At 28.5% G+C, this 27797-nt stretch overlaps 1 protein-coding gene across 1 annotated transcript; it reads right to left on the bottom strand.

Moving 5' to 3' along the window:
- Positions 1-9274: 9274 nt before the first annotated feature.
- LOC107925994 (cyclin-dependent protein kinase inhibitor SMR6) lies at positions 9275-10228 on the bottom strand. Its single transcript, XM_016856762.2, has one exon. The coding sequence runs from the start codon at positions 9868-9870 to the stop codon at positions 9529-9531; it is 342 nt and encodes a 113-aa protein (XP_016712251.1). The 5' UTR covers positions 9871-10228; the 3' UTR covers positions 9275-9528.
- Positions 10229-27797: the final 17569 nt, after the last annotated feature.

Below are 27797 nucleotides of genomic sequence, written 5' to 3'. Positions count from 1 at the left end.
CATTCAGCCAAGCTACCTTGGTGTGCATGTGAGTGATTTTGATTCCGTTTTTAATGATTTTTATGTTTTTGTTGTCGTTTTAACTTAATCTAGCTAATTCGGGGGTAAATTCATAAAAATGTTAAAGTTTTAAGGACTTAACATGAATGAGTAGGTGTATTTGTGAATTTAGTTGATAGATTATTGATTTTAATAGCTAAATATAAGTATTTTGTTAAGTGATTTTTAGTGATTTTATTATTTAGGGATTAAATTGTTTAATTAGTAAAATTTCATGTAAATAAGGTGAATTGGAGATAAATATGGGCTGGTTAGAAGCCGTAAGGAATTCGGCTAGCATGGTTGGTAGCTAAAAATGGTAATTTTGCAAGTTTCGGGTCCAGGGACTAAATTGCATAAAAGGTAAAATATTGGGGTACTTTTGTAAAATGATGATGGAAGGGCTTAATTGTATAAAACTATTTATTTAAGTGTTGGAATGGTATTAATTTAATGAAATTACTATTTAGATCAAGAAATGCATCAACCGAATTTAAATTGAGAAAAAGCTAAAGTTTGAGACTAGTTGTCAACTTTGTTTTTGCAACTGTTTTAGTCGATGTAAGTTCGTACATTGTTTAAGCTTGTTAATTTTTATTTTGGATGAACATTTAATTAATGTTGTGCTTTGTATAATTTTAATTGTTTATAGATTAAATCATAATGATAATCAAATTGATGATTATGTTTGAAAATTGTTCATTTCATGGAAGTATGTTTCAAATGGTATAATGCAATGCATTTAAAGGATTTGGATATGTACAATGGTCCCATTTGAACCTCGTGAATACTTAGGATACAAATGACATGTTATTAGGGGTTATTACAGTTTTGGGTGCTGGTCTCGGATGCCCTACCGATGGTTGAGATCTTGCATTTGTTGCGGATTCTTCATAGCTCATGTGAGTAGCATCGTGTAGCTTAACATCTTGACCCACAACTCGTGTGAGCAAGCCCATTTCATAGCTCGTGTGAGCATATACGGTTACATGTTACAATCACAGCTTGTGTGAGCATTTCCCTAGTATCCGATGGTATTTCATTTGGTTCAACGGGTGATTAAAGCTTAAATCAAATATGTATGTATATGAAGTGATCTATGATATGGAAAGATGATATGGAAATTGTTGATATGTGTACTTGAAGTGAAAAGGGTGTTATTTAATTATATGATGGATGAAATATATTTATTGAAATGCTTATTATGATATGTTCCATGATTTGGTTGAATTCATATGTTCATTGATACACCTACTAACCTTGTGAAGTGGTGTGTATAGGAAATAAAAGTATGCTCATGATCTAATGAAATTATGTTTGGTTGTTTTAGACTTAATATGTTGGTAAGTTAAGTTTTCATTGTACGAGCTTACTAAGCTAATTGCTTATGTTAGTTGTTTGTTTCTCTTTTCTGTAGATCATCGGAAAACTTGAACGAATGGAATCTTGTCGGAGCACAATCACACTATCCATTCGCCATTTTGGTAGTTTTTGGTTATTTTTGTTAATGGTTATCAATGGCATGTAATAAGGCCATAATGCTATCTTGGCAACATGGTATGTCTTGAATTTGTGCCAAGCTTATTTGTGTTTAAATGTCCTTAATTGTTGTTTTGTAAATGTTGGTGTAACTATCTGATGTTGGACATTTATGTATGCCCTTTTTAAAGTAGGTAACTTATGGTAGAATGGAATGCTATTGAAATGATTATTTGGTATGTTTGGTATATGTTTAATGTGTGAACTTGAAATATTGAATTTGATTTGATTTGTGTATGAATTGTGGTGTCAAATGATGACATATTGGTTAGGCACATAAGATGAATGATTTGACATTATTTATGTGTGTTTGAACGTGTTTTAACCTTATGAATGCGTGTGGAATTAGTTTGGTTTGGTGCCCAAGTAATTGAGGTTGAATTGGCTTGCATTAGGGGTTATTTAAGAAGCACACGACTTTGGACACGGACTGTCACTCGGCCATGTGCCACACACTACCACACCACATAACTATGTATCATTTAAATTTTAAGTGCAAGATGAACCACACAGTCACAGAGAGTTACATGGCCTGGCGACATGGTCGTGTGACCTAACTTCAAATACACACACAGTTTGGCACATGGCCTACAACACGACCGCATGACCTTATTTCGAATATCCACATGGATGGACACACGGGTTGGGACACAGTCGTGTGTCCCATATTTCAAATTGTACACGGTTAGCCACATGGTCTGGGTTATGTTACACGGCAGTATGACCCCTGTTTTCAAAATTTTTCAATTTTTTTAAAATTTACTATTTTGTTTCAAAATGGTCCCTAAATGTTCCCAAACTATTTTTAAGGCCCCATAAACTCGGTTTAAGGCCCGTATGTGCATTTATGCTATAAATGAAATGCGTATTTGAATGTTAGTATTAAATTTGAATCATTGTTTCTATATGAAGTTAAATGTTCTGGATTGTATTGTAATACTTTGTAACCCTAATTTGACAATTGAGACAGGTTAGGGTGTTACACTTGTAACACCCTGAAAGTTGCTATAGTAAGAAAGTGAGATATTATCTTTGATATAGTAAAATAAGGAAATAAAGTGAAAAAAAAAAAGGGGAAAGTTTGAGTTATGTCAATAAAATCTGTTTAGAAAGTATATTATGATGTATTAATTAAAAGTGAGAAGTTTTGTAATCCAAGAGTAAATACTCAAAATTTGAGGGGTTAAAGTATAAATATGAAAAATTTAAAAGACTAATAGTGCAAATATTTTAAGGGTGGAAGGATCTAGAAAGTAAGGAAAATGGATAATTAGGGCCAAATTGAATAAGTGAAAAAGTATGAGGGGTTAAATCACAAATTTACTAAAATGAGTGATGATTCAATGGAGGAATTTTGAAGGATCATAAGGGTTAAAATGGTCATTTAGCAAGGAACATAATTTTGAAGAGTAATGATGATGTTGGTGATATTTTAGATTAAATAAATAAATATTATTTTATTAACATTTTGATTTGTAACATGAGAAGAAGAAAAGCAAGAAAGAAATTTTCTTTTCTTTACAATTTGGTCCTTTTACCAAAAATCCACCATTTTCACTTAGAAATCAAAAGAATTTCCATAGCCATCAAGAGAGAAAAATATTAAGGAGACTATGGGGAGCTAGAATATCAAGTTAGATTCAAGAAAATAGAAGTTGGAGGGGAGAGAAAGTCAAGTTAAAGTTTGGTTTCAAGAGAACAAGGTATGGATGTTAAGGTTTTATGTTATTTTAAGCTTAGTAGTGATACAAAAGCATAAAAATGGTGTTAAAGTAAAGATTTCTCATGAGGAAATATTGTGTTTTTGACATGTTGATGAAAAGAGAAGTTGAGTAAGTGAATCAAGTGGTAGGAGAAGAGAAAAACAAGAGATTTGATAGAAAAGAGGTAAGTACCCATGAACTTTCTTGTTGTTTAAGGATTAAAATGTGATTTTTGTAAAGTAAGTGGTAATTAAGTAAAATATATATAGTGTGAAATAATTTCTTATGTGAATGAGGAAATTATAATAAAAGTATAATAGTTGGGTTATGTGTTAGCAAAAATATACAAAGTATTAGATAAGTGAAATTATGGGAAAATGTGAAATTTTACGGAAACAATGATTAAATTGAAAGACTTGAAAAATATATGTGGTGAAAATAATACAAGTGAAATATGTAGAAATTTGATGTGGAAAATGAGATAGTGGAATTAATTATTTGAATTAAGGGAGATGTCAAAGAAAAATTACTTAATAGTGAATAGATAATTTTTTTAAAAAAGTGATTAAATAGGAAAGTTATAAAAGTTTACAAGGAAATATTGATAATAAAGCATATAGTGGAAAATAAAAGAATATATGAATTTTGTAATCCAAACTACAATTATTTCCTAAGTTGTGGAAATTAAGGGTTAAATCGTAAATTTGGAAAATTTTATATTAGAAATAGAAAAGTGAAGTGCATAACACTTAGAATGAGAAACATTGATGTTGCAGTGAATTTTGGAATATTAATAAGTATTGAATTATGTTATATGTGTTATTAAAAGTAAAATATATTGCTACATGAAATTTTGTGCTAAGGATTAAATTACAAAATATATAGAAGTGATATGTGAAGTACATGATAAAGATTATTAGTGAATTATGGATGAATAATGAATTTAGAAATATATTACATGTATTAAAGATAGTGAAGATATAAGTATACGGATTATTGGTGCAATGATTAAACTGTAAAGTATGTAAAAGCTTTATGCAAAAAGTGTAAAAGTGACATGTGTGCATGATATAATTTGCCCAAGTAGACAAGATTAGAACTATTAGGATATTAGTGGCATGCCATTAAAGAACCTTAGCGCGCTCTCTGATTATTAGCATATTAGTGCTCTCCGATTATTAGCACATTAGTGCTCTCTATTTAATAGTACATAATTATGCACCTCTGTATCAGTTCCGTATATCTTAAGTGTTCTGTTTAGTCTACTGGGCCTCTGCTAAAAAGGTAAACAATTTTCGTTACAAGGTAAAGGTTTATATTTGATTCATGTTTGAAATATTGAATTGAAAATAAATTGTGAAAGAAATAGTGAAAAAATCATGAAAATTTGCATTAAATGGCGAAATATGACACATGTATAAAAAGAGTAGTAATTTTTATAAGTTGATTTGAGGACTTAAGGACTTAATTGTGAAATAAGTAAAAAGTTACAAATGAATATGATAAATAAACAAAGAGATGAGATATTGGAAATTAAGAAATTTAATAGAATTTAAATATCATGGGTACTTACTAAGTCTTCACCGACTTAACGCGTTTATTTTCAATGCGTAGGTACAGTGATTTTGAAGAGTTGTAATTGAGGTTGTGAGCATTGATCTCATCACATCTCCAAGTACCAAGAGGGTATGTTTCAAAATTTTGAATAGAATGGCATGTACTTAGGAAAATCAAGTGTGTTCCAAGTAGTAGGGACTAAAATATAAGTTATGAAAACTTTATTTTTTTTAATGTTCAAATATATTAGTGATTAGCCAAAATCACTTTGGCACCAAATATAATATTCCTATATCAAGTTCTTTGGGTCGAACCGGGTATAGGGGTGTTACAACACTACTAATTAATTCTATTTGCGTTTAGGTTAACTTTAATTTAGTACTCGCCTCCTTTAAGTATGATCCTCAAAATACTTATCGATTCTGTTGTAAAAACTATATTACAACCTGACATGTATACTTACGGACACCACCTTAAATTCATATATTTAGTTGCAGCATTCACATTCTAAACATTAGTGCGTTCGGAGGCGGTCAATAATATGCATCGTAATTTTTATCTACTTCCATTAAGACTTAAAAGATGAGAGAGAAAGATCAAAAAGGTTGAAAAAAAAAGTTTGAGCTTTCGAAAAAAACCCCATGGGGGAAAAGGTTTTAGAGAGAAAACTAGAAACAAAATTAGAAAGTCAAATAAAAAAATAAAACCCTAAACTTAAATGCAATGATAAAATATAAAAAATCTAACCAAAAAGTTTTTCCTTGCTCTCTAAGGTAAATCTAGTCTTAATTGATCTCTTAAATAAATATATTTCCAAATAAAAACAAATATTAAATAAAATAATGCTAAAATCTAAGAGTGTTGCATGTCAAATCTTCTATCTTTTTAACTTATTTTCCCACACATTAAACAATTGTCATACTAACATAAAAAAAATAACCAATAAAATACCAAAATTAATTAAAATAAGTCATAAAAATATTACCAATCTCCGGAGACCATTGTTTTCAAGTTGAATTCATTTAAACTTTTCTCCAGAAGAAATTATAATAATTTACTTCTTATCTTACCACCAAAGTCCAATCACCTGAAGAAAACAAAAGTCAAACTAGTGGATTAAATGCTTAAACACTGAAATATTCCTATCAGGATTAGGCCGTCATATAGCCCCCCAATTTGTGGCTAAATTTTGGAGGGAAGAAACCCTAAAATTTCCAGCCAGGGCAAGTTTCCCGCCAAACAGAAAAGGCCGGGCAGTCGGGGCAGCCAAGGAGAGGGCCGGGCGGAGACTCACTTAACTAAAATAAATAAACAAATGAAACCGCGTGAAAACCAAAATGAAAGCCGATGATTGGTCTGTAAAATAAGAAGCGTACTACTGCTGTGATTATTAATTTTATATTTCCTTCTTCTTCTTTTTTACGGATTTAAAAATTCTATCGCTCTTAGGATTCCTGGCTATGCCCATCTGTACATGTCTCTCTCTTTTACCCTTTGTTTTTATTTATTTTTTATTATTTACATTGGATTCCTTTGTTCTATTTAATTTTGATTTACAATCTTTTCTTTCTCTTCTCTCTAACATTAATTATCTCAATTCTTTGCAAAATAAAATTTTCAAAGTCAATGATCCAACATTTCACCTATCAACAATTTTAATTTTAGTTTGATAAAATTAATTATTAATTTTTTAATAATAAATTATTAACATTGAATTTAAATTATATTTTTTATATTTTAAAAAAATTAAATATTTTTATACAAAATTAAATACTGAATTTGATAATAATAAAATGGTTGAATACTAAAAAAATTACCTTTATTTCCATTTTAATTCAAATAAAATAAAATTTTATATTAACATTTTTTATTAACACTTCATCTTGAAAAATAATTTTTTTCCTTAGGCAATTATTGTTAAAAAGGTTTAAAATATATATTAAATATTTTTTATATTTAGGAATGTGCATCATGATTGCTAATTTATATATATACAATACTTAGAACTATCCATAGCTCCTCTCAACCCTTAAATAAGAGAATAATGCATTTCAATGCACTTGAACCCTCGTCCTCTTGCATTGACACTGAGTATTAGTTATACTTTTAATTTCAACTCACTAGGTTAAATATTGTAAACAATGAAGTAATAATAATAATAATAATTCTACAAGGTTATAAAAACATAGACGTATATAATTGGTAAGCCCTAGCCCTTAGGTTTGAGTTAATTAGGTGCTTTTCAAACTTGAAGAACTTGTTTATAGTCATATCTCAATATTAATTTATAATTTCATTTTTAGATTAGTTTTAATATTAAAATAAAATTAGTGGAATACTTATCAATAACGATTCGATTATAATTTATCAAAAGTATATTCAAAATATACATATTTTTGGTGGATAAGAAAAAAGCTATGCTGGAAAAAACAATTCAGCTATTGGAATTAATAAAACATTAATGAAACAATATTTATGGTGGGAAAAACTTTATCTTATGTAGGATTTGGTCAATCTAGCTCCTATTATTGATGGAGAAGAAAATTAAAGAAACGTACCAATTGGTTGATGAATTATGAATTGGGGAATATGTTTTAAAAATGAACTTCAAATGTCCTATTATTTATTATTGGTCCCACCACAAACAAGGAAGAAAATAAATAAATAAATCATCAAGTTGTCCAACTAAGATTTGGTAACACCACATTCGAATACCACAACTCACTCCCTTCCTCTTAGCTCATTTTTATTTACATCATATCAACAAAATACACCCAAATTATATAAATAATTTTCATTGCTCATAAAGAAATAATTTCTTTTGGGTATGAAACCCTTTCTTTAAAGTCCCTTTTTTTTTCTTTTGAATTTTGGATTGTCAAAAATTAAAAGATAAAAAAAAACCCTAAAAGACACCCTTTTAAAAGCCATTGATTCTACGCTGGATTCAATATTTTGAAAGATGTTCACTATATGAAATTGTATTGAAATACGTATGTGATACAGCACCTGAGGAAAATAAAAGCTAGCAGGAAAAAAATATGCATGCTGTTTCCCATGCAGAGACAGAAAGGAAAAAACCCCTAAGAAAATTAAGTAAAAGAAACCTAATACAATCAAGCTAAGTTCATGTGAAATTTTATTTACAAAGTTTAGGGTGAAAAATGTGTAGAATCTGACAAACTTCAGACCTCAAAATATTTTCTACACCTTAATTACTACCATATGCTTTCATTAAATAAAGGAAGCTAATCCCTAGATAAGCCTTTGGTTAATATTCAATAAATAAGCCTAAACTCTCACTTTTTTTTGTCCTTTATATTAATAAATTTTAGTAGGTATTTACTTCTTTTAGATCATGGAGAGGATAATAGGATTTCATGTCTAATCCATTACAACCAAATTTATGGATTTTTTTTAATGATAAACATGTCTGAAAGTCTTATCCACGCTATTCACTATCTGTAGTTAGCCATCAATTGCTTTGAAAAAAAATATATGCTTACAAGCCCTGGCATTGGATTCCATGGTTTTCTTTTTAACAAAAGCTGGAAAACACCAAATTCCGATAGTTAAAACACTACATATCTATATATATAATCCACCAGACTTTTGAAACCTGTTCTGTTTTTTTTTTTTTTTAAATCTGTCTTTGCCATATAGCATGGAGACAAAAGATTTTTATTAGCTGGAAAGTTTAATTATCAAGTTTGAATGGTACTTTGATATTACTTCCAAACGAAAAGCCTAAAGGAAAGAGTTAAAAGGAGTTTCTCGTTGTCAAAAACCACATTCATTCTAATCCACCACTCATTTTTACCTTAAATCAGTTTATAAAGATTACGGTAAATATCGAATAACGATAAAATTTTAAAATATTTGTAACCTCGTGTTGCAGTCTATATTTAAACCCTAACAAGTTTACTATGAAGTTCCAGCCAGGTTAGAAGTGGGTCACGTACAGAGATTAAAGATGGTATTTGCAGAGGTACTTTGAGGCAAGTTCAAATAACAAAACAGTGCTAAATAGGCTCCGAGTTTAATTTCAAGTTTGAAATTTTTGTTTTGGTACCATGTCATCTTTTGACATTTTTTTTTACTGAAAATATCTAATGCCAATCATTTACCGAGAGCCTGCAACTAGCCCTGCACTGATCAGTGAACAGAGAAAAGAATTTGATGACCCAACACTATAGAAACTTGTGATGAATTATACTGCTAATGGAGCAAATTCGAAGGCACGTTTGGCCATTGCTCAGTCACTAGACCTGTTTTTTTCCTTACAAGTTAAATGGTACAAGATTCTGTAGCTAAACTTGAATGACACAAACCTCCAATAATTCTATCCCCTCAAAAAAATCCCAAATCTTTTCATTTGCATAACATCAAAAAAGAAATAGAAAAAGAAATTCGCCATTCACCACCATTTTTTAAGGTTCAATTCCAACACAGCAAACATCATAATCCAAACCAGTCTCATACAAGCACCAAGCAAGAAATAAAGTATGAACTTAAACTACACTAGTTATTTCATAAATATATGATATCTTTGTACACCTTTTAAACCCTCTCCACTATATTGCTTAGAGAGGAGTTACTAATGCAAAAAAAGACCCCCCCCCCCAAAAAAAAAGATAACATAAACCCTAGAATGCTAAACACACACGAACTTTACTCTAAAATGTCAAACTCAAATAGGTTTCTCGACATGGCGGAGCTTGAAAACTGATTCCAAATCAGGAGGTGTAAAGAAGTCTCTAACTCCATTATAATGGCGTCTTAAAGGAGGCCTGCGTTTTCTTGGCGGTGGAGGGCAAGGTAATTTCTCTGGTATTCTTGCTTCTTTTGAAGTTGGAGTCGTTGAACAAGCTTCTTCTTCTTCTTCTTCACCGTCATCTTCTCCACTTTGTTTTCCTCTTGGCTTTGTGTTTATTAGCTTCAATGATGTCCGTATAGCAATACCCGCTATTACCCATTTTTTCCCTTCCGAATCTAGTACTCCATCCACTTGTGATTTTTTCGAAAACCCCATTTTTTTATCACGAAAAAGGGGATTTTGAAGCAAAAAACAAACAATAAAAAGACACCCAAGGTGAGAAAATGGAAGAAAACAGAGGGAAAACAGGGGAAAAGCTAATGGGGTTTTTTAAAACTTGGGCTAAAATCAACAAGAAAAAATATGAGTTTTTGATCAAAAACAGAGGAAATGGAATAAGAGAAAAGGAGAGAGCTTTGAATCAGTGGGGGGAAAAATAGAAAAAGAGAGAAAGGAGCTCATATTAATATTTAAGCTTTGATTTTGTGAAGTGAAAAAGAGAAAAGAAGGGCGGCTAGCTGCCCGGATATTTACGGGCAGCCGAAACCGAGTGAAGAGTGTTTTTTTTTCTTTTGGCGCCAAATTGGGCAAGTCTAATGAGCAACGGCTCTTATTCCCGCCGAGGTTTATGAATTTCCCATTTTGCCCTTTGTTTTTGACATTATTGATTTCTGGGAAGTGATGCCCTTGCCTGCCAGTGGGGGCACAATCACCGGCGTATGGGCGAAAGGAGTTTACGTGACGACACCGTTTGGCATAGTAGTACTAGTTAGAAAAATTGCTGAGCTTTTATTTTTGGAATTAATTAGGCATCGCCAATTAAGCCAAAAATCAAGGTCTATTCTGCAACTAATTTCTCGAGAAATATCCGCTTTATTCTCAATGGAATTTTTTGATAAAGAAAATAAAAATTTTCAACTTTATAGTAAGTGATCTTACATATCCCATTTATGTTTTAAGAAACTATGTCTTATGGTATTAATATTTCGAATCTAGATTATTGGTATATTGATTGGGTTAATGTTTTTAGATTTTTTTACTTGTGTAGTTTTTAGTTTTTAATTTTCTGATTTATTTTAAAAAAGTAAACTTTATTTTTAAAAAAACAATAACTTTTTAAGTAAATAAAAGTTGAGAAATTATTTGATACATTTTATCAGTAGAGTTTTTAGACTCTACAATCAGAAAGAGGTTGACATAAATCAATTTTTTAAGACAGAAAATAAAAAATAATATACTACCAATATATCAAATATTTGCTAAAAAAATTAATTACTAACTTTTATATGATATTTAAAAAATATATTTTTATTAAATAAAAATATTTATTTTTACACCATAAAAAAATATATATGTATTTCTGTTCATATTTTGATTCCATAAATCGTGTTGATTTTCAAAGTTTCCGACCAGTGTCAACAGTGGAATTAATTAATTGATGAAAGATTCCCCAACAAAATTAATTTCTATTCATTTATAAACCTATATTTCTAGGTTTCAGCTATGATTTGATCCAATGTCTTCTTTAATTATTTCAATCATAATTAAGAGAAATAAATCTATATAATAAAGCAAGGTACATAGGTGATATTGGTGGAGGGCAAGAAGGAAATGTAAAGAGAAAAACATTTTGGGTTTGTTTTTAAACATAAATTTATAATTGTATATTTTCTCATTTTATATTTACATCTTCTTAATTTTCTTGTAAAATATTTTTATTAAATTATCTATGGAGGAATTTTTGAATTAACGAGAATATTTTTTATTGTTAATTATATTATTAAGTTGACATTAAAATAATTTATTAGTATCTATTACTATATTTAATTGTTTTATTAAGTTTATGTTAATTTTAATTATGTTACCAACTCGATAATGAAATTACCAAAAGTTTGTCATTTGTAATAAGTAATAGATATTATTTTAATGGTAATTTTTTCATTTCATATAAAACGTAAAAAACACTTGCACATAACAGGATTCAAACCCAAAACATTATAATCTTCAAAGTTTACCATTTCAATCAAATGCATTTTTTGTTGTTGTATCATTTCAGTCTTTTCCCTCCATGCATAATGCTTCTTAACCCTTCTTTCTTCTAGAACGTGTAACACGCCAAACCTAACCCTATAATAGGATCCGAATATGGTGTGTCACTACTTAAAATCAAATTAACTTTAAAACATTTTGGCTAAAGCTTTATATAATTCTTACAAAATTATAAATATAAGGCATATATTAGTTGTTACTTTACCAAGGTTTGAATGAAAACATCAACAATTTAAAAAATTATATACAAACCATACTTTGTATAAGTTTAAATATAATAACTTCATTAAACATAATATATTAATTTAAAAACTAAGTATTAATGCTTCGTAGAAATCTCATAAAACAGAGTCTTATCAAAACAAAAGTTCTTAGTACAAATAATTTCCAAATACACTTATGCACCACCCCACGAGTCATGCATGATACAAAACAAAGCAGTCAGCTCACAATAGCAGCAAAGCCTTCCTTCAATCAACAAGCTTGAGAAGGAAAAGGTAACAAAGTAAGTTCATACGAACTTAGTGAGTTCCAAAGAAAATCATACATAACATTACTGATAGTACAATTGAACCTTTCTAAAGCATTTACACACATTCACATAGTACGCCCAATTACGTATACAGAACACTAACAGAATCAGTACTCCAACTTGCTCACTTGGGTGTATACTGTACGCCAACTCAACTTAACTCAGACAAATCCATTCTCATGCTAGCCACATACCCAAAATTCAGAATCATATCATTCAGTGTTATTCATATACATTCCCCCCTTAACTCCTCATATCATTTTCATTCAGATCAACATGTTTTATTGTGATATCCCAATCCAGTTTGCAACATAGTTTCCCTACCGGAAGCTACATAAACATATCTCCTTATCTCCATCACCTCATATCAATTCATATTATATCATACATACCAGAAGTAGATGATAGTGGCTTAAGCATGAAGAATGACGCTTACTTTATATCAACAACAGACTGTACTCAAACTGAAGACTTTGGATAACCATTATCCACACAACATCTTTCATCCGTTACAAAAGAGGATTACTTACTTTACACAAGTTATAAAATAAAGAAAATTACAACACATGGGAGTAAAAAGGAACTTACCAGAAACTCTAACACAAGTCTATAAAGCAAGTCCTTTGCCTTTATTACTTAGACATTCGTTAACTTCTTGAGCTAAAATAAAGATAATTAAACATATCAGATCATTAATCAATCAAATCTAATCATGCATGCAAGAATCAACAACGCTCAATCCAAAATCAAGAAGATCATGCATGCAGAATGAGAAATACGTAAATGACTTAGAGGGTAACCTAGGGTTCATCAGTAATTACCATTGAGATGGTACTAACGTAGAAGTTAGCTAAATATTGCGAACCTTACTTCAAAGAGGTTTTCTAAACTTAGGTTTTTAAGGAGTTTTCAGAGAAAATCAATGAAGAAGAAGAAAACGTAAAAATGTTCAGGAAGACCACCACTATCTTTATATACTTAAGCTCGAAAAGAAGAATTAGTGGAAAAATCAAATAATTCCACTAACACTCTTGGTTCCCGTGATTAAATGCACTTAACATAATTTAAGTCTTATTATCTACAGTAGTCTAATTTTTTTTCTAACTAAATCTCAACTTAGCTAACCAAATTACCATACTTAAATAATAAACAAATCTAAACAACTACGAACTTAACGAGTTTGCCCAAAGCATGGGCAGATACTTAACAGAAAAGTTCGCCAAACCACAAAACCCGCAAAAACTAAGAGTTCGCCAAATAGTGTAAAAAAAAAAAAAAAATGTATCATAAATACCAAATAACGATATAGAGACTTCATCGGACAGGCTGTTATAGAACAAACCAGAGAAAAAAATGAAAGAAGACTAAAAAAATGAAAAGAATAGCCCGGAGAGAAATGTTTCACCTTTATATAATACTCTCGTACTTCCTTCATTGATCACAATTTCAATAGCCAAGTGTACATGTCCATAATCACCATGTCTCCCACTAAGATATATTCCTAGTTAAAACTTAACGGAACCAAGGTTGAAATCCAACTTTTCCACAACCAGCTCACCAATTTCTCTTATTTCCACTAGAACTCGCCCAATTTGTAAGCTTTTCAATTTAGTACCTACAATCACCATTACAACTTAAACTTGACATATCAGGGTGTGATAGGTACACGTAGTGCATCATCAGATAAATCGAAGCAATCACACTGACATGTAATTGCATCATCGGATAAATTTGAGTAATCATACTGGCACATAAGTGCATCATCAAATATACCGAAGTATAAACCTATATAGTTAATAGAGTAACCAATTTTCCAATTTTCCAATTTCATCACATAGTTCAATTCACATCCCATCATTCTCAATTCAACATTAATTCATCATATATCAGTTAAGCTATAAAATAACATAATTTAGCTCAATTTCATACAAATTTCCTATATCAGTTAAGCCATACAACTTTCTATTTTATTCAATTTAATCCATGTCTCGATATTCAATCTCAATCGAAACAATTCAATTTAAAAATCCATTAAAAAATCACCTCAATATTATATTATGCAAATTAACATGAACATGCAAAAAATAAATAGTTTTTGAATCATAGAAATACAAATCGAAAGCTTGCATCACTTGTTATCGACTCTCGCCTTTCCTTTTGCTCTCAACGGTCCTACGTTATCTTTAGTTATGGATAATATATCAATAATAATACAGTATCAGATTCCATATCAAATCACATTTAGTTTCAAATTCATACCTATTTTTCAAATTATGCAATTTAGTCCTTAAAACCAAGACAAGCATAACTTCCAATCTAGACCTTCAGATTAAAATATGATTTCACAATTATTCACTAGGGCCCTCCTATTTTTCATTTCTACTGTCAATTTTACATTTTATTCAATTTGGACCCTAATATACAAAACTATCAATTAAGCTTTACAATTTAGCCTTTTCCTTAAATAAAACTCAATTTTTATCAATTTCATACCTAAATATTCAAGAAATCAACCATGGAAACTTTCTAAAACTTTAATAGTTTCAGAAATTGGTACAGGAGACCTAAATCAAGCTCCTATGACCTTGAACCTACAAAAATTACAATAAAATTACCCAAATGAACTTACTAATTTTGGCTGAATGTTTTCAAAGCTTCCACAAGGTTTTTATTTCTTTTTCATACCTTTATTTTTTCATATATATATATACCTTTTTTAGTTTTTAATTAAAATTAATTAATTAATTTTGATTAATTAAACGTAAACCTTTAATTAAATAAACTAATGGCTTATTAAATCACCATCCACTATCATCCATTTTAATTTGGTCTAGTTTCCATTTTAATCCCTTAACTAATTGCAATTTAAGTCCTTAAATCATTTCCTAATTAAAAATCTATAGCAATTGGACTTTTATAATTTAGTCCCTGAACCTTAATTAATCACTAATTCGACTAAATTACCTATCTAAAATTCAATTCAATGGTACAATAGCTCCATAAATATCTCTATTAAATAATTACAAGCCTGATTTATGAAAACAAGGTCCCGAAACAATAATTTCTGACACCACTAATTTTTGGATTGTTACAAGATTTTATTTTGTTGTTATTTTATTTCTTCTTTCTTGTTTAAGATTTTGGGTGCCATTGGTTCTACATTTAAATGAGCATTTCTTACCCTTACCTTTAATTACCTTTAAATTGTGTATATCAATTGTTCAGTGAAATGTCTATTTTGGTGTTAAGCTTTATTATGTGTTAATATTGCTTGTTAGTTATTTGATGAATTGATTGTTAGATTAAGTTAATGTCTATGCTTGATTGTTTGGTTGTTCTTTTATATCGAAATGCTTCATATGCTAGAATTGATGCCTTTAGTGAAAAATCTAGATAAACGAGAATGAAAAGAGAATGTATCATTACATAGTTCGATAAAATTGTGTCAAATAGTGAGATTGAGAGACAATTTAACACCTAAATGAGAGCCTAGGTGGTATCTTTTAGTCTAGGATGAGACTTAGAGGAGATTCTTAGCCAAAAGTGACAAACAATATAATCGATATAGATTTATTGGCTTAGTTAGTAACCAACGAATCAATCGACCATTGGTTTATTCATTTACATTGTCTGAAATAGTAGGAAGAAAGTTTAGCTTAGTTTGTTTAATTGATAATTTAAATTTATTTTATAAACAATTTATATTTGAATTTGCACTAATAATTTCCAACTTGATTAGATCAGTAATTGCTAGCTTATAATTAATTTAACAAATATTTTTACCAATTTGGCAACCCTTTGGGTTCGATCTTTGAAATACTTGGAGTGTTCCATTGTAACACTTATAAATATTATAACTGATCTGTTATACTTGCAGTAAAAGTCACTTTTAAATCCTTATATTTTGTGCTAATTCTCTACTCGGCATTCGTACACCGTGGTGCGGCCAAACAACCATTGATCTTCAAACCAAATAGATAAGACTAATTGGAGGTTGTACATCGGTTGAATAAAACAGTGGCTAAGATTCTTCATTGAAGAAAAATAAAAAAAAAAAGTAGAAAAGATGAGAAGAGAAGAAAAATAAAGAAAGAAAAATGTAAATACTTTCAATTTAATTACTTCAATAAAATAGATTTCACATTTTTTTAATGTAATTGTCATCAGATTTTTTTAATGTTTATTATTATTATTTTGGGCTTAATTTTTTTTTGGGTATAATTAATTTTATCATTCATTGTATTATTTTAAATAAAATAATCTTGACAAAAAAGTGACATGTGTCATCATTTTAGTGGTCCACGTACCTTGACAAGTTGAAAATTAACACCGTTAGTAAGATGTACCACATTGATAAATGACATAAAAGTATAGGTACCAAAATAAACATTTTGAAAGTAAAAGTACCACCTTAGAAGATTTGATAAAATTCAGGTACCAAATATAACATTACTCTTCTTTTATTTGTTACATATATTCTTTACTCATGTTATGGATGTGAAAAAATCTAATATTAATAATTACGACTTGATAATAACAAAAATCATATTAATTAACTATTAATTAACATGATATATAGTATGTTAATATGAAATTGATTAATTTGGTAATATTTTTTAAAAGTTATATTTTAAAAAATAGGGATAAGTATCATACTATACATGAACTTTGATCCAATGTGTAATGTTATATGTCAATTTTGATTTTATGCAATTTTATATATGAAATATTGATTTGATTCAGTTTTCACAAATCATTGACAACATTATTGAATTAACACTATTTTACGTTTATATATTGCATACACAAATAGTTATATTAATCTAATATAAAAAAAAATTGTATTCATTTTTTTACATGTGTATAGTTGAATTAAAATTAAAATTTCATGTATACATATGAACCGCAACTCAAGTTTCATGTATATAATTACACAAAATCAAAGTTCATGTATCAAATTACACATTGGATCACATTTTATGTATAAATTTGGTATTTATCCCTAAAAAATAAAATAAGATATTATTAATTAATAAAAAATAATTAATGTAAATAGATAAATTAAAAATAATAAAAATCTAAGTTCTTTATAAGTAAATGTTTTAATTAAATAAATATAAAATTTATAAATAAATAAAATTTTATTTTAAATATGTTACTAATTATTCATGTTAATATGTTTTTTTTATATTTAATATAAAATAAATATGTGAGATTAACATTATATATATAAAAGATAATATCAACATATTAGTAATCTAATAGTATATATAATGTATAAATTTATTTATTCTTACTTTATATGTCAAAACTCAAAAAATAAATATATTTTATAATAAATTTTATATTTAATAATTAAATTAAAAATTATTTTTTATAAATACTAATTTCATCTAATCAAATATTATCAGAGTTACTAATTTTTTTCATTATTATTTTTATGCTTATTTATTATTTAATTTTAATAATACTTACACAATTTATGCTCTTCTTTCCTTAGAAAACAATTTACTTGTACAATTGTGAATATGTTTTACCTTTGTGTTTTGAAATATCATGTTAAAAGCAATGGGTTATTAAAGTAACGATATTTTTGTAAATAATATTTTTACTTATATTCGAATAACAAGTTATTTTATCTAATTTAATTAATAGTTTAAAATGTTGTTTCCACTTTTTTTTTTATTTTTCTTACTTTTAAAATATTATTTTATTCTCTTAACTATTTTTTAAATTAATCTACTTTTTATATAAATTATATCGATCATTTAATTGGAAAATATATATTTAAAAATTATAAAAATATAATATTTAAAAATAATTTTTTATTATATCCCATGAGACATATGTCACACTCTTAATTCACGTAAAATTTTAAAATTTTTCACAAATTATATTTGGTATAATTTTCTTAATAGATTATCATCTTGCACACCGCCAATGAAGTAAATAAAAACTCCACAAATATTTAGGATGATGCTATTTGTTTTTATGGATATAGTAAAATAATAATAAAATAATTAAGAAAGACATCTGAATTGACTTGTGGTGTTTTTACTTCACTGACAATTGAAAGAATAATTATCCTAATTTAATATTTGTATATGATTTGGTTTAAGTTTTTTTTTCTTTTTAATGTTTAAATAATTGACTCAAAAGATCATTTAAGGTTCATAATTAGGATGGTCATGGAGCGCGACAGGATAGATGTTGCTACTCATTGCTCCATAGTTGATACACTTTGTTCCATCACTTATCTCGCTCTATTATTGATTTATAATATTGAAAACCATTATCACCCCATATATTTTAGATGCATCCATCAAAACTCCACCCTGTTTCGCTTTAATTTAATTGTTGCTACTTATGTTTAATATTTTTAATCTTTTCCGAGGCAAATAAATATTTAAATATAATTCTAAAATAAATTAAACATAAAACATATGGATTTTTCTATAACACATTATTAATTTTTTACCCTTTTAATAATTATAGGGTAAACTACCCATTTGGTCACCCAACTTTTAGGGTGTTTTTATTTTGGTCATCTAAAAAATTCCTTGCAATTTCATCACCTAACTTTTAAGGCGATTTCATTTTAGTTACTCAAGCTTAAATCTCTAACAATGGTCAACTGTACACGCCACATCATGTTTACATTTTCATTTTGGTCACCCAAAAATATCATTATTTAAAAGTATTGATCAAAGTAAAAAGAAAAAAAAAATTAAGGATTAAAGTGGAAAAGCAATAAAACCTAAAACAATGCATTAAAAACATTGTCAAATTGTACTTGTTTACCCCATTGCCGAAATTTCTAAATTCTTTTTTCAATATTGAAAATTTAAATTTCAAAACATAAAAATTAATTAAATAAATTGTTGAAAATTTTGTATCCCTTGATAAAGTCATCTGATTTGTTATTATAATAAGTTGGTCCTGACTTGGTACGAGAAACAGAAGAGAAAGTTTCAATCATTCGAATCCATTTAAAGGCTGCTCAAGATCAATAGAAGGTTTACGCGGATAAAAAAAAGGAAGGATGTTTTGTTTGAAGTGAGAGATAAGGTATTATTGGAGTGAGTTGGTCCAATGATTTATGGATTGACACTACCTCCGGAACTGTGAAAGATTCATAATGTGTTTCATGTATCTATGCTGAGGAGATATCGATCGAATCTAGACCATGTGGTGCAAGTAGAAACGTTGGAGGAGGAACCCAATTTATCGTATGAGGAAGAACATGTTCGTATTTTGGAAAGAGAAGTAAAAGAGTTGAGAAAATAATTCTACTGATGAAAGTATTATGAAAGAACCACAATACGGAGGAAGTGGAAACACGAAAATATATAGACTTTTTCATGCCCTTTTAACTCAAATTCATGCAGTTTCGTAGTAATTTTTATAAAAAATATAATATAATTATAAAAGAATTAAATTTACTTAAATTATTTATATATTTAATTTTGATTAATTTTATAATAAATTTTCATAAATTTTGATTTATTTTCTACAGATTTGCATAAAGGGTGAAAATTGGCTCAGGAGACACTCTTAAAAGCTCAAAATCGTGAAGTGATTTCTGAAGCATTGAGGCGAAATAATTTTTCAGCCTAGTATAGTCCAAATTATAAATATTAATAAATAATAAAATTAATTTTAATTTTTATCCAATTTATTTTGGGTTAAATAATTATTATTAATTATATTATGGAAATGAGGCCCAATTGTGCTAAAACGAAATATTGATCCAACCGAACAACCAGACTGCCCAAACCTGTCCAAAATGCTGACCTAATCAGTTCAAATTAGCTGATTTATTGACTTACAAATCAGCCCTTGAAGTCTTCTTGAAATCACATTCAAACCCCTCCACTTATTATGTTTTTGTAGATTTGCCCCTAGCTAAATATAGCAAGTTGAAATCTTCAACTTGTGCATGAGTAGTGGTCGACCATGAGGGGAGTTAATGGCTGCTAATTATTTGCTATTTTTAGAAGTCACTCCCAACTATAAATACCCTCTTCACCTATTCATTCAACACACCTCTCATTTCCACACATCTCTCTCTTTCACTCACTTTCTCTCCTTTGTTTTTCGTTTTCCCTTCTACTTTCCCTTGCCGATTTTCCTCTTGGAGAAGAGCCTTCCAACCACCTTGGGTAGCAGCATTCAAGTGCTTATAGAAGTCGTGGAACAACGAAATGAGTGGAGAAGGAGAGGAGCAAAGTAGTCAGGCTTCGGAGAAACACCGAATTTGATTCTAGTTTCCTATCCTTTAACTTTTCTTGTTGTTGTTATGGACATGTCTATGAATATTTGTCATGTTTTTATTCTAAATTTAATTAACATGACTTAAATTTAATTCGTGTTAAGTTGATTGCATTTCGTCTACTTAAGTTATTAAAATCATGTTTATGTTATTATAAGTCTTGGTAAATTGTTTGATTAAGTAAAACCATGATTATGTTATACTTGCATTACAATTGTAAGGTAACTAATGAATTAATTATTAATCGTATTGAAATTTTAATTAATTGACATGATACTTAATCAGTGCATGTTTAATCTTCTAAGGTAGCTGAGGGTTAAATTAGCGACGGTATTAAACGGTACATTAGCCTTGCATAACTTGCAAGATTATTGTGGTTAAACTATTTCGATGTAGGAATATGTTGTTACTTCACTTAATCTTTTACTTGCTTATTAAATTTGATTAATTGTTTGAATTGGCATATTGCAAGATTATTGTGGTTAAACTATTTCGATGTAGGAATATGTTGTTACTTCACTTAATCTTTTACTTGTTTATTAAATTTGATTAATTGTTTGAATTGGCATAGTAATATGTTCAAAAGATTAGTTAATATTGTAAGTCTGTATGTGCTATAGTCAAAAAATTACCAAGTTGCCATGAATTTATTCGTAACAACATGAATATTGTTTTAATAATATTAAGTTAAGAAATATAATTGATCTAACACAGTTAAATCGTGCATTGGAATTATTATCTTTTAATTTTCTTAGTTAATTTACTTAGTTAAAATCTAGTCTTTATTAAACCCTTTTTCAAAACAAATGATTTTCCTTCACTAAAGTGTTTTTAATTGCATTTTATAAATAATTTTTTACACAATCCTTGTGGGTACGATAACTCGATATTTACTTGTCACTTTATTACTTGATAATGATTGTGTACACTTGCACATTTCCATTGTTCCAAGAAGCCACCTAGGAGAGAGAAAGTTTGATGAAAGAGCAATATCCTCAGCTATTCACAAGTAATAATTTCAAGGACGAAATTTTCTAAGTGGGGAAGAGTTGTAATAGCCTGCCCTATGCAGACCGTATCGATATGTTGTTTGGCATATAGTTGAGTAAGCAATGGTAGAAAAATAGGGTGAACTATCTGTTATATGTCTTGGTGGCGTATTGTATGGATTCGATAGTATGCCTATTTGCAGAACGCTTTGTTGGAATTCACCATTTGGTGACTCTTTTGAGTGACAATTCGCCAATCCCAAATACTTGAGGCGAAATCTTTAGTTAGCAGATTGATAGACTTGTTTTTCATGTTTTAGCATGAAAACGATGACTCAGTGAGTATTGTTAAAGTTTAGTTGAAACCTAGTTGGAATTGAACTAGAATACTGTAGATGATAGCTTGATGTGTTTAGGTAGCTGAATGACTTGTTTAGTTGACTTATTTTAGTGTACAAGCTATGTTTTATTACTCACTAAACTGATTAGTGGTAGTAGTTAAGTTTGGTAGATGTATAGGCAAATCTACTCTCGAGTTTCAATGGCTGTAGTGGGATTTTCTAACCCTTCCACTAAGTTTTGTCCTCGTTGCCTGTGCTATATAAGGATGTCGATTGCTAGCATGTTTTACCTTTGTTTTTCTTTGCGTTATTTTTTGAGTCTCTGAAAAATTTTAAGGTATCTTTGTTAGTGAAGACAAGGAAGGTTTCCAATAGCTAGTCAAATCACCCTTATTAAGTACAAGCTTACTGGTAATTTTTGGAAAGCCCTTAGGTTGTTGTCGAAGGGATTTACGTTTTTGCGTTAGTGCATGCATGATTAAATTAGATAAATGGTCGGATGGTTATAATTATTTCTTTTTTAGCTCAAGAATCTAGTGAAGGTCCGAGTAATTGAGGCAAATGACCAGTACTAATGAAGGTCTAAGTAACCAAGGCAAATGACTTGTAGAGTAGATTCTATTCTGAAGTTTGTTGGTGTGTTCCTTCTTACTTCCTTTGAGTTGTGAAACTTCCATGATATGTAGGTTGTATGTGGTAAGTTGCTCTTATTGTAAATGAATCGATGTGTTGTGTCCGGACATGTGTGTGAGTATGACCATTATAAAAACACCCTCCTTGTTACATAAGCCCAACACCAAAAAATTTATGATATGTGAAAATTGTGAAAATGAGATCTATATGTGATGCCTCCGACAAGGCAGCTATATTGCAAATCGGATTGGCAGATGACGACTCGACCTTACGGGAGAACACGTGTTTGGCTTAACAAAGATATGAAATGAAAATAAATATGGCTGATATGTGATTCTAATTTTTGAGATATGGGTCCGAGGTGGACACAAGGATGGATCGTTGATAACCATGCAGGGTTGTGGGAGATGTGTATAAGTTGGCAGAATGTGTTTGCCTCAGTGCTGTAAGTGTTATGTTAAATTGGCGTAATATTGCCGCCAAAGAACTGTCGATGGCAATTAGCGTCTTATGTCTGTATAATAGAGTCTCACAAAAAAGCTAGTTGTTCTTTTCTTACGAGTATCGATACTTGTTGGTTATCAGAGTTCTTGTCAAACTAATAGTGTCTATTGTGGAACTCACTAAGTTCAAATGAACTTACTACGTTACTTTTCATCCTCAAACATTTTGATAGTAGAAGAAGGATCTATCGAAGGGAAGTAAGCCAGAGTTGCGGTTGTGAGTGAGCCACTTGTTTATTTTTGTATCATGCATGGTTATCTGGCGGATGACGTATACATATGTTTTGTATTTAACTTTTGCAATTAACTACGTCGTTTGTATTGTTTTATCTTAAAAGAGAATTGCCCCTTCTTTTGAAAGTGTTCACTGAATCCTTTTGATTTTCTGATCATGAATTTTTATGATTTAAATATATACGCCATAACTAGGCAGTAATTGAATAATAGAATTTTCTTTTATAACTCCCATTATTTTCTCTAAACATGCATTAGCAAAATGACTTTTACACTAAGGAAAATCTTTATAATTGTTTTTCTAAAAATTTTAAGTTAAGTCGAAGAATTTGAATCCGATAGTAATGCCCCAGTCTGTTGGGCGGTCTGTCTGGTTGAATGATACATGCCATGTCTTCTTGACAGGCTAAGGGGTCTTACAACTACTTTAATTGCATTATTTAATTATTATAATTCATTAATTCAATTATTAACTTAGATACTAATTTTTTTATAATACTAGTTGGATAATTATTTGATACACATGTGGTAGAGTTTTATAATAATGTAGAGGGTTAAATTTGTTGAATTATTTAGAATTATGAGCAAATTGATAGAATGTGTAATCTTTGAGGACAAAATATATAATTATACTAATTAAAAAAATGCCACGTCAAGATTTCAATTAATGATTCAATGGATGGTGACCAAAATAAAAACAAATGATAATACTAGTGACAAAAATTAAAATTTTTATAATTTGATAACCAAAACAAAAATATGATAACTGAGTGACTAACTTTATAGTTTACCAACATACAAATATATACGAGGAGGTAAAAATATAAAAAAAGTATTTAGTTGTTTAAATCAAGTAATTAATTAAAATGGGTGGACCAGTTTGTTTGTGGTGGTGGGTCGGTTGGCAAATGGGTAGCCAGCCTTGACCACCCGGAAGGATAAATATTTTCATAATCTTTAGGCTGGCAGCCACACTATATACGATGGGGCATACTCGCATTAAATTTATTAATTGGTGCGTTGTTTAATTATAATGTTAAAATTTTATTTTTTCATGAGAGAAAATTCTCTCACCAATTCAGTAAATACAAAACCAATATATATAGAGAGAAGTTTAGGAGAAGAAAATTAATTTTCATTACATATTTATATTTAATAATGTTTTAAACCAATTATTAAAATTTTGAAGTATCTTTTAAAAGTAAGTTTAATTGAATAATTAATCAAAATAAATATTGATATAAAATAATTTTATTTTAAAATTAATTATAAAAAAGAAATATAAATCCTACTTTGGAGGAACATATATATGTATATATCATGATAGAGTTGTAAGCTGTGGTTTTCCTTAGATTAGACGTGATTTATAGATATCCAAATCAATAGAAAATGATATTCATGTATGAAATTGTTTGAGCTAACTTTGACTAAAATAAGGACTTATAAGGGATTAATTTAGGCAAATGCGATACGGAAGCTAAAGATAAAAAGAGTAGTTCACATCGAAAAGATGGACCCAAGCATGAACCGTCCATTAATTATCTATTATTAATTCCCCTTTATTGACTGACTGTGACCAAGTGAATTGGGGCACCATTGGCCTCTTTTTCTTCAATTGAGATACTGATTTGTGCACTATTTGGTAACTTGTTAATCTTTAATTTTATTTATGAAATTTAAAAACTCCATTTAAATATTTTCTATACATATAGTTTTATTAAAATAATCTTTTATCGTGTAATTGAGTACATATGATATTTTTTACTAAAATTAATTGTAGAAAAATCAAAATTATGTATAGGTATGAAACTTGTGGTCCTTTGTACAATATTGTTTGATCAATGGGTCCTATCATCTTTGCAATAATATAAAAGTCTTAAAAAGAAAAACCCAATTATTTTACTATTTGATTGAAATACTTAAAAATATATTCTTAAAATTGAACTAAATTTGTGGTATATCTGTGTGTATACGTCAGGGGCGGCAGACACAGACAATCTATACCTGTTGGATCGTTGACAAATTGTAAATTAAAATAATTATTTGCACTCATAATTCAGAAATATAGGCCAGCTTGGACTTCTCTTTTAATCTAATGGAAAGCTGACGTGGTTATTACAGAATCAATTTTCGAGATATTGTTGATACAGTATCTTTTTGATGATCGATGAAATGAGACACTCAAATTTATTTAGGATAAAAGTTAATATTTTAGCATGATTTGTTTAATGTAAATATATAATAAAATTATTTTCATTCTTCAAAAAAACATGTGCAAAGCAGTAAAAAGAGGAAAAAATAAAATAATGGAGGCATGGGATAAGCAAACTGTCCCTTTAATGTTCTTTTCATGGACATTTCAATTTCAAAAGCATTGCTTTATTATCTCTGAGCAAAATTTCCAACCAATACTTCTTTTTCTTTCTTCAATTATTATATTAATACTTCATAGTCACTGTCTGAGATAGTGGCACCAAATGATGTGACCTCACCAAACTACCTAAATTATAATTTAATCTTTAAATTGAATTATAAAAAATAAAAATAAAATGATAATTATAAAAGACAAAACATATTTAAATTGCAAAGAAAAAAAACAAAGAAGATTCTCCCATGCTTTGTTAAGATAAGTATTTAGGTTTGAAAATTCTTAAATAGTCATCATTATCTTCAAAAATTACATAATTTTCGTATTCAAAAAAAAAATTCCTTTCTGCACTAATTCAATGGTTGAAAATGATGCATTTTACCAATTTAGATTTGGAGCTTCTACTTCAATCCTACTCCACTTGTTAACTCTTGTTTCGTGTTAATTTGTGTAAATATAAATTAAACATATTAAAATTTTTAATATCAATCTTAATTACTATGAGTATTATTATCAATGTAGGAAGACGTTAGCTCAAGTGTGTTGAAATGTATTATCTTTCTATTTATGGGTTGGGGAGGGGCTATATCTAGTTCTAAGCATTATGTTAAAAAGAGCGAGCCTATAATAAAATTATTAAAAAAAACTTTAAATACGAATATAATACGTGTATTAAAAATGTTCTACTAACCAATGTTGATACTTTTTGAAACATGTTGTATCTTACTTTAAAATTGGTCTAATTGTTCCCACAAAACCCTTGATTTTTGTATTTTTCAAACTTTTAAAATTCAATTTAGTCTATTTATTTATTTGATTTAAAAATTAAAATTTAATTGATACTGATGTTGAATGACTTTATTAAATCATATGTAAATGCTACACCAATATAAGGTTACGATATTCATATTACAATTTTCTTTACATATTTATTTTAAGTAAATTATTTTTTTACTCTTTACCTTTTTTATTTTTTTTAAAGTCATTTCATGTCTGTTGTTTAAAATTTTTCTTTATAACTTTTATATGTTAAAGATGAAGTTTATTTTAAATCAATATCTCTTTATTTTAATATTTTATTTAATTGAATTAAATTTTAATTTTATAATATTAAAATTAAAATATAGTTTAAAAAGATACATATTAATAAAATTTATTAAATAAAATTTTTATTTTTTAGATATACTAAGATTTAATTATATTTATTGATTAAAGTACGGAAAAAATAAATATAAAATCACAAAAAATAAATATTAACAATTTTAACATTAAAATAAATTAATTTAACAAAATATATCAAATAAATAACATGTAAGATATTATTAATAATATTATTTAAATTATAATATATTAATATAATATTCAAATCATGACATTTTTGTATTACTTTAATATTAAATATCTTTAAAATTAAATAATGTTAATATAATTGATTCTAAAATAATTAAATATTTTAATTGCATTAAATTTTTAAATTTTTAATAATTTTTTGAAAAAGAATATTAAAAATTTAAACAAAAACTAATATTATAAATCGTATGGGAATACATACTAGTTTGAATCTATGTTATTAATTGAATTTTAATTTTTAAGTCATAGATTTAAACATTAAAATATGTGAGATTCAAAATTAATGGAAGTTCATTAATCGCATTATTAATTTCACTTTAATTTTCAAATCACAGAATTAGAGGGACTAAATTTTAAAAGTTTAAAAGAAACAGGGATCGTAGCTGGAATCGTTCCTTTAAAGTTGTATAGGAATTTTTGTACTTGCTGTGCTCCCCTTCCGTTGCATGGTCAGGTTGGTACGTGAATATGACAGGCTAAAAAGGATAAAAACGGAGAGAAGGTTCGGGTTTTTTCGGATTCGAATTTTTCGAATACAAGTTTTTATTTTTCATCAAATCGTTGATCGAATTTAAATTTTTTCGAATTAACTTTTTGATTTGGACACCTTTAATCATGCCCACAACATATGGTTAGTTGGGAAGAACTAGTCCCAAATTTAAACTTACAAAAGGTGTTAGAACCCCACAAGACAACTAATCACTTAGCCTTCAGACAAAAAGGAAACTATTAGAAAGGTTTGTCCGATCCTTTCTGTTAGTGGAAACATCTCAAAAATTATTTTTTTCCCCCACTCTGAAAACCAATCCATCTTTAACCAAAAGACCTGTTATTGCAAATATCAACAGCGCTGTATTAGCCCACTCCAAGCA

Source organism: Gossypium hirsutum, chromosome D04 (genome assembly GCF_007990345.1).
Source record: "Gossypium hirsutum isolate 1008001.06 chromosome D04, Gossypium_hirsutum_v2.1, whole genome shotgun sequence".
Classification (NCBI taxonomy): domain Eukaryota; kingdom Viridiplantae; phylum Streptophyta; class Magnoliopsida; order Malvales; family Malvaceae; genus Gossypium; species Gossypium hirsutum.
This window is presented reverse-complemented; position numbering and strand designations above follow the sequence as displayed.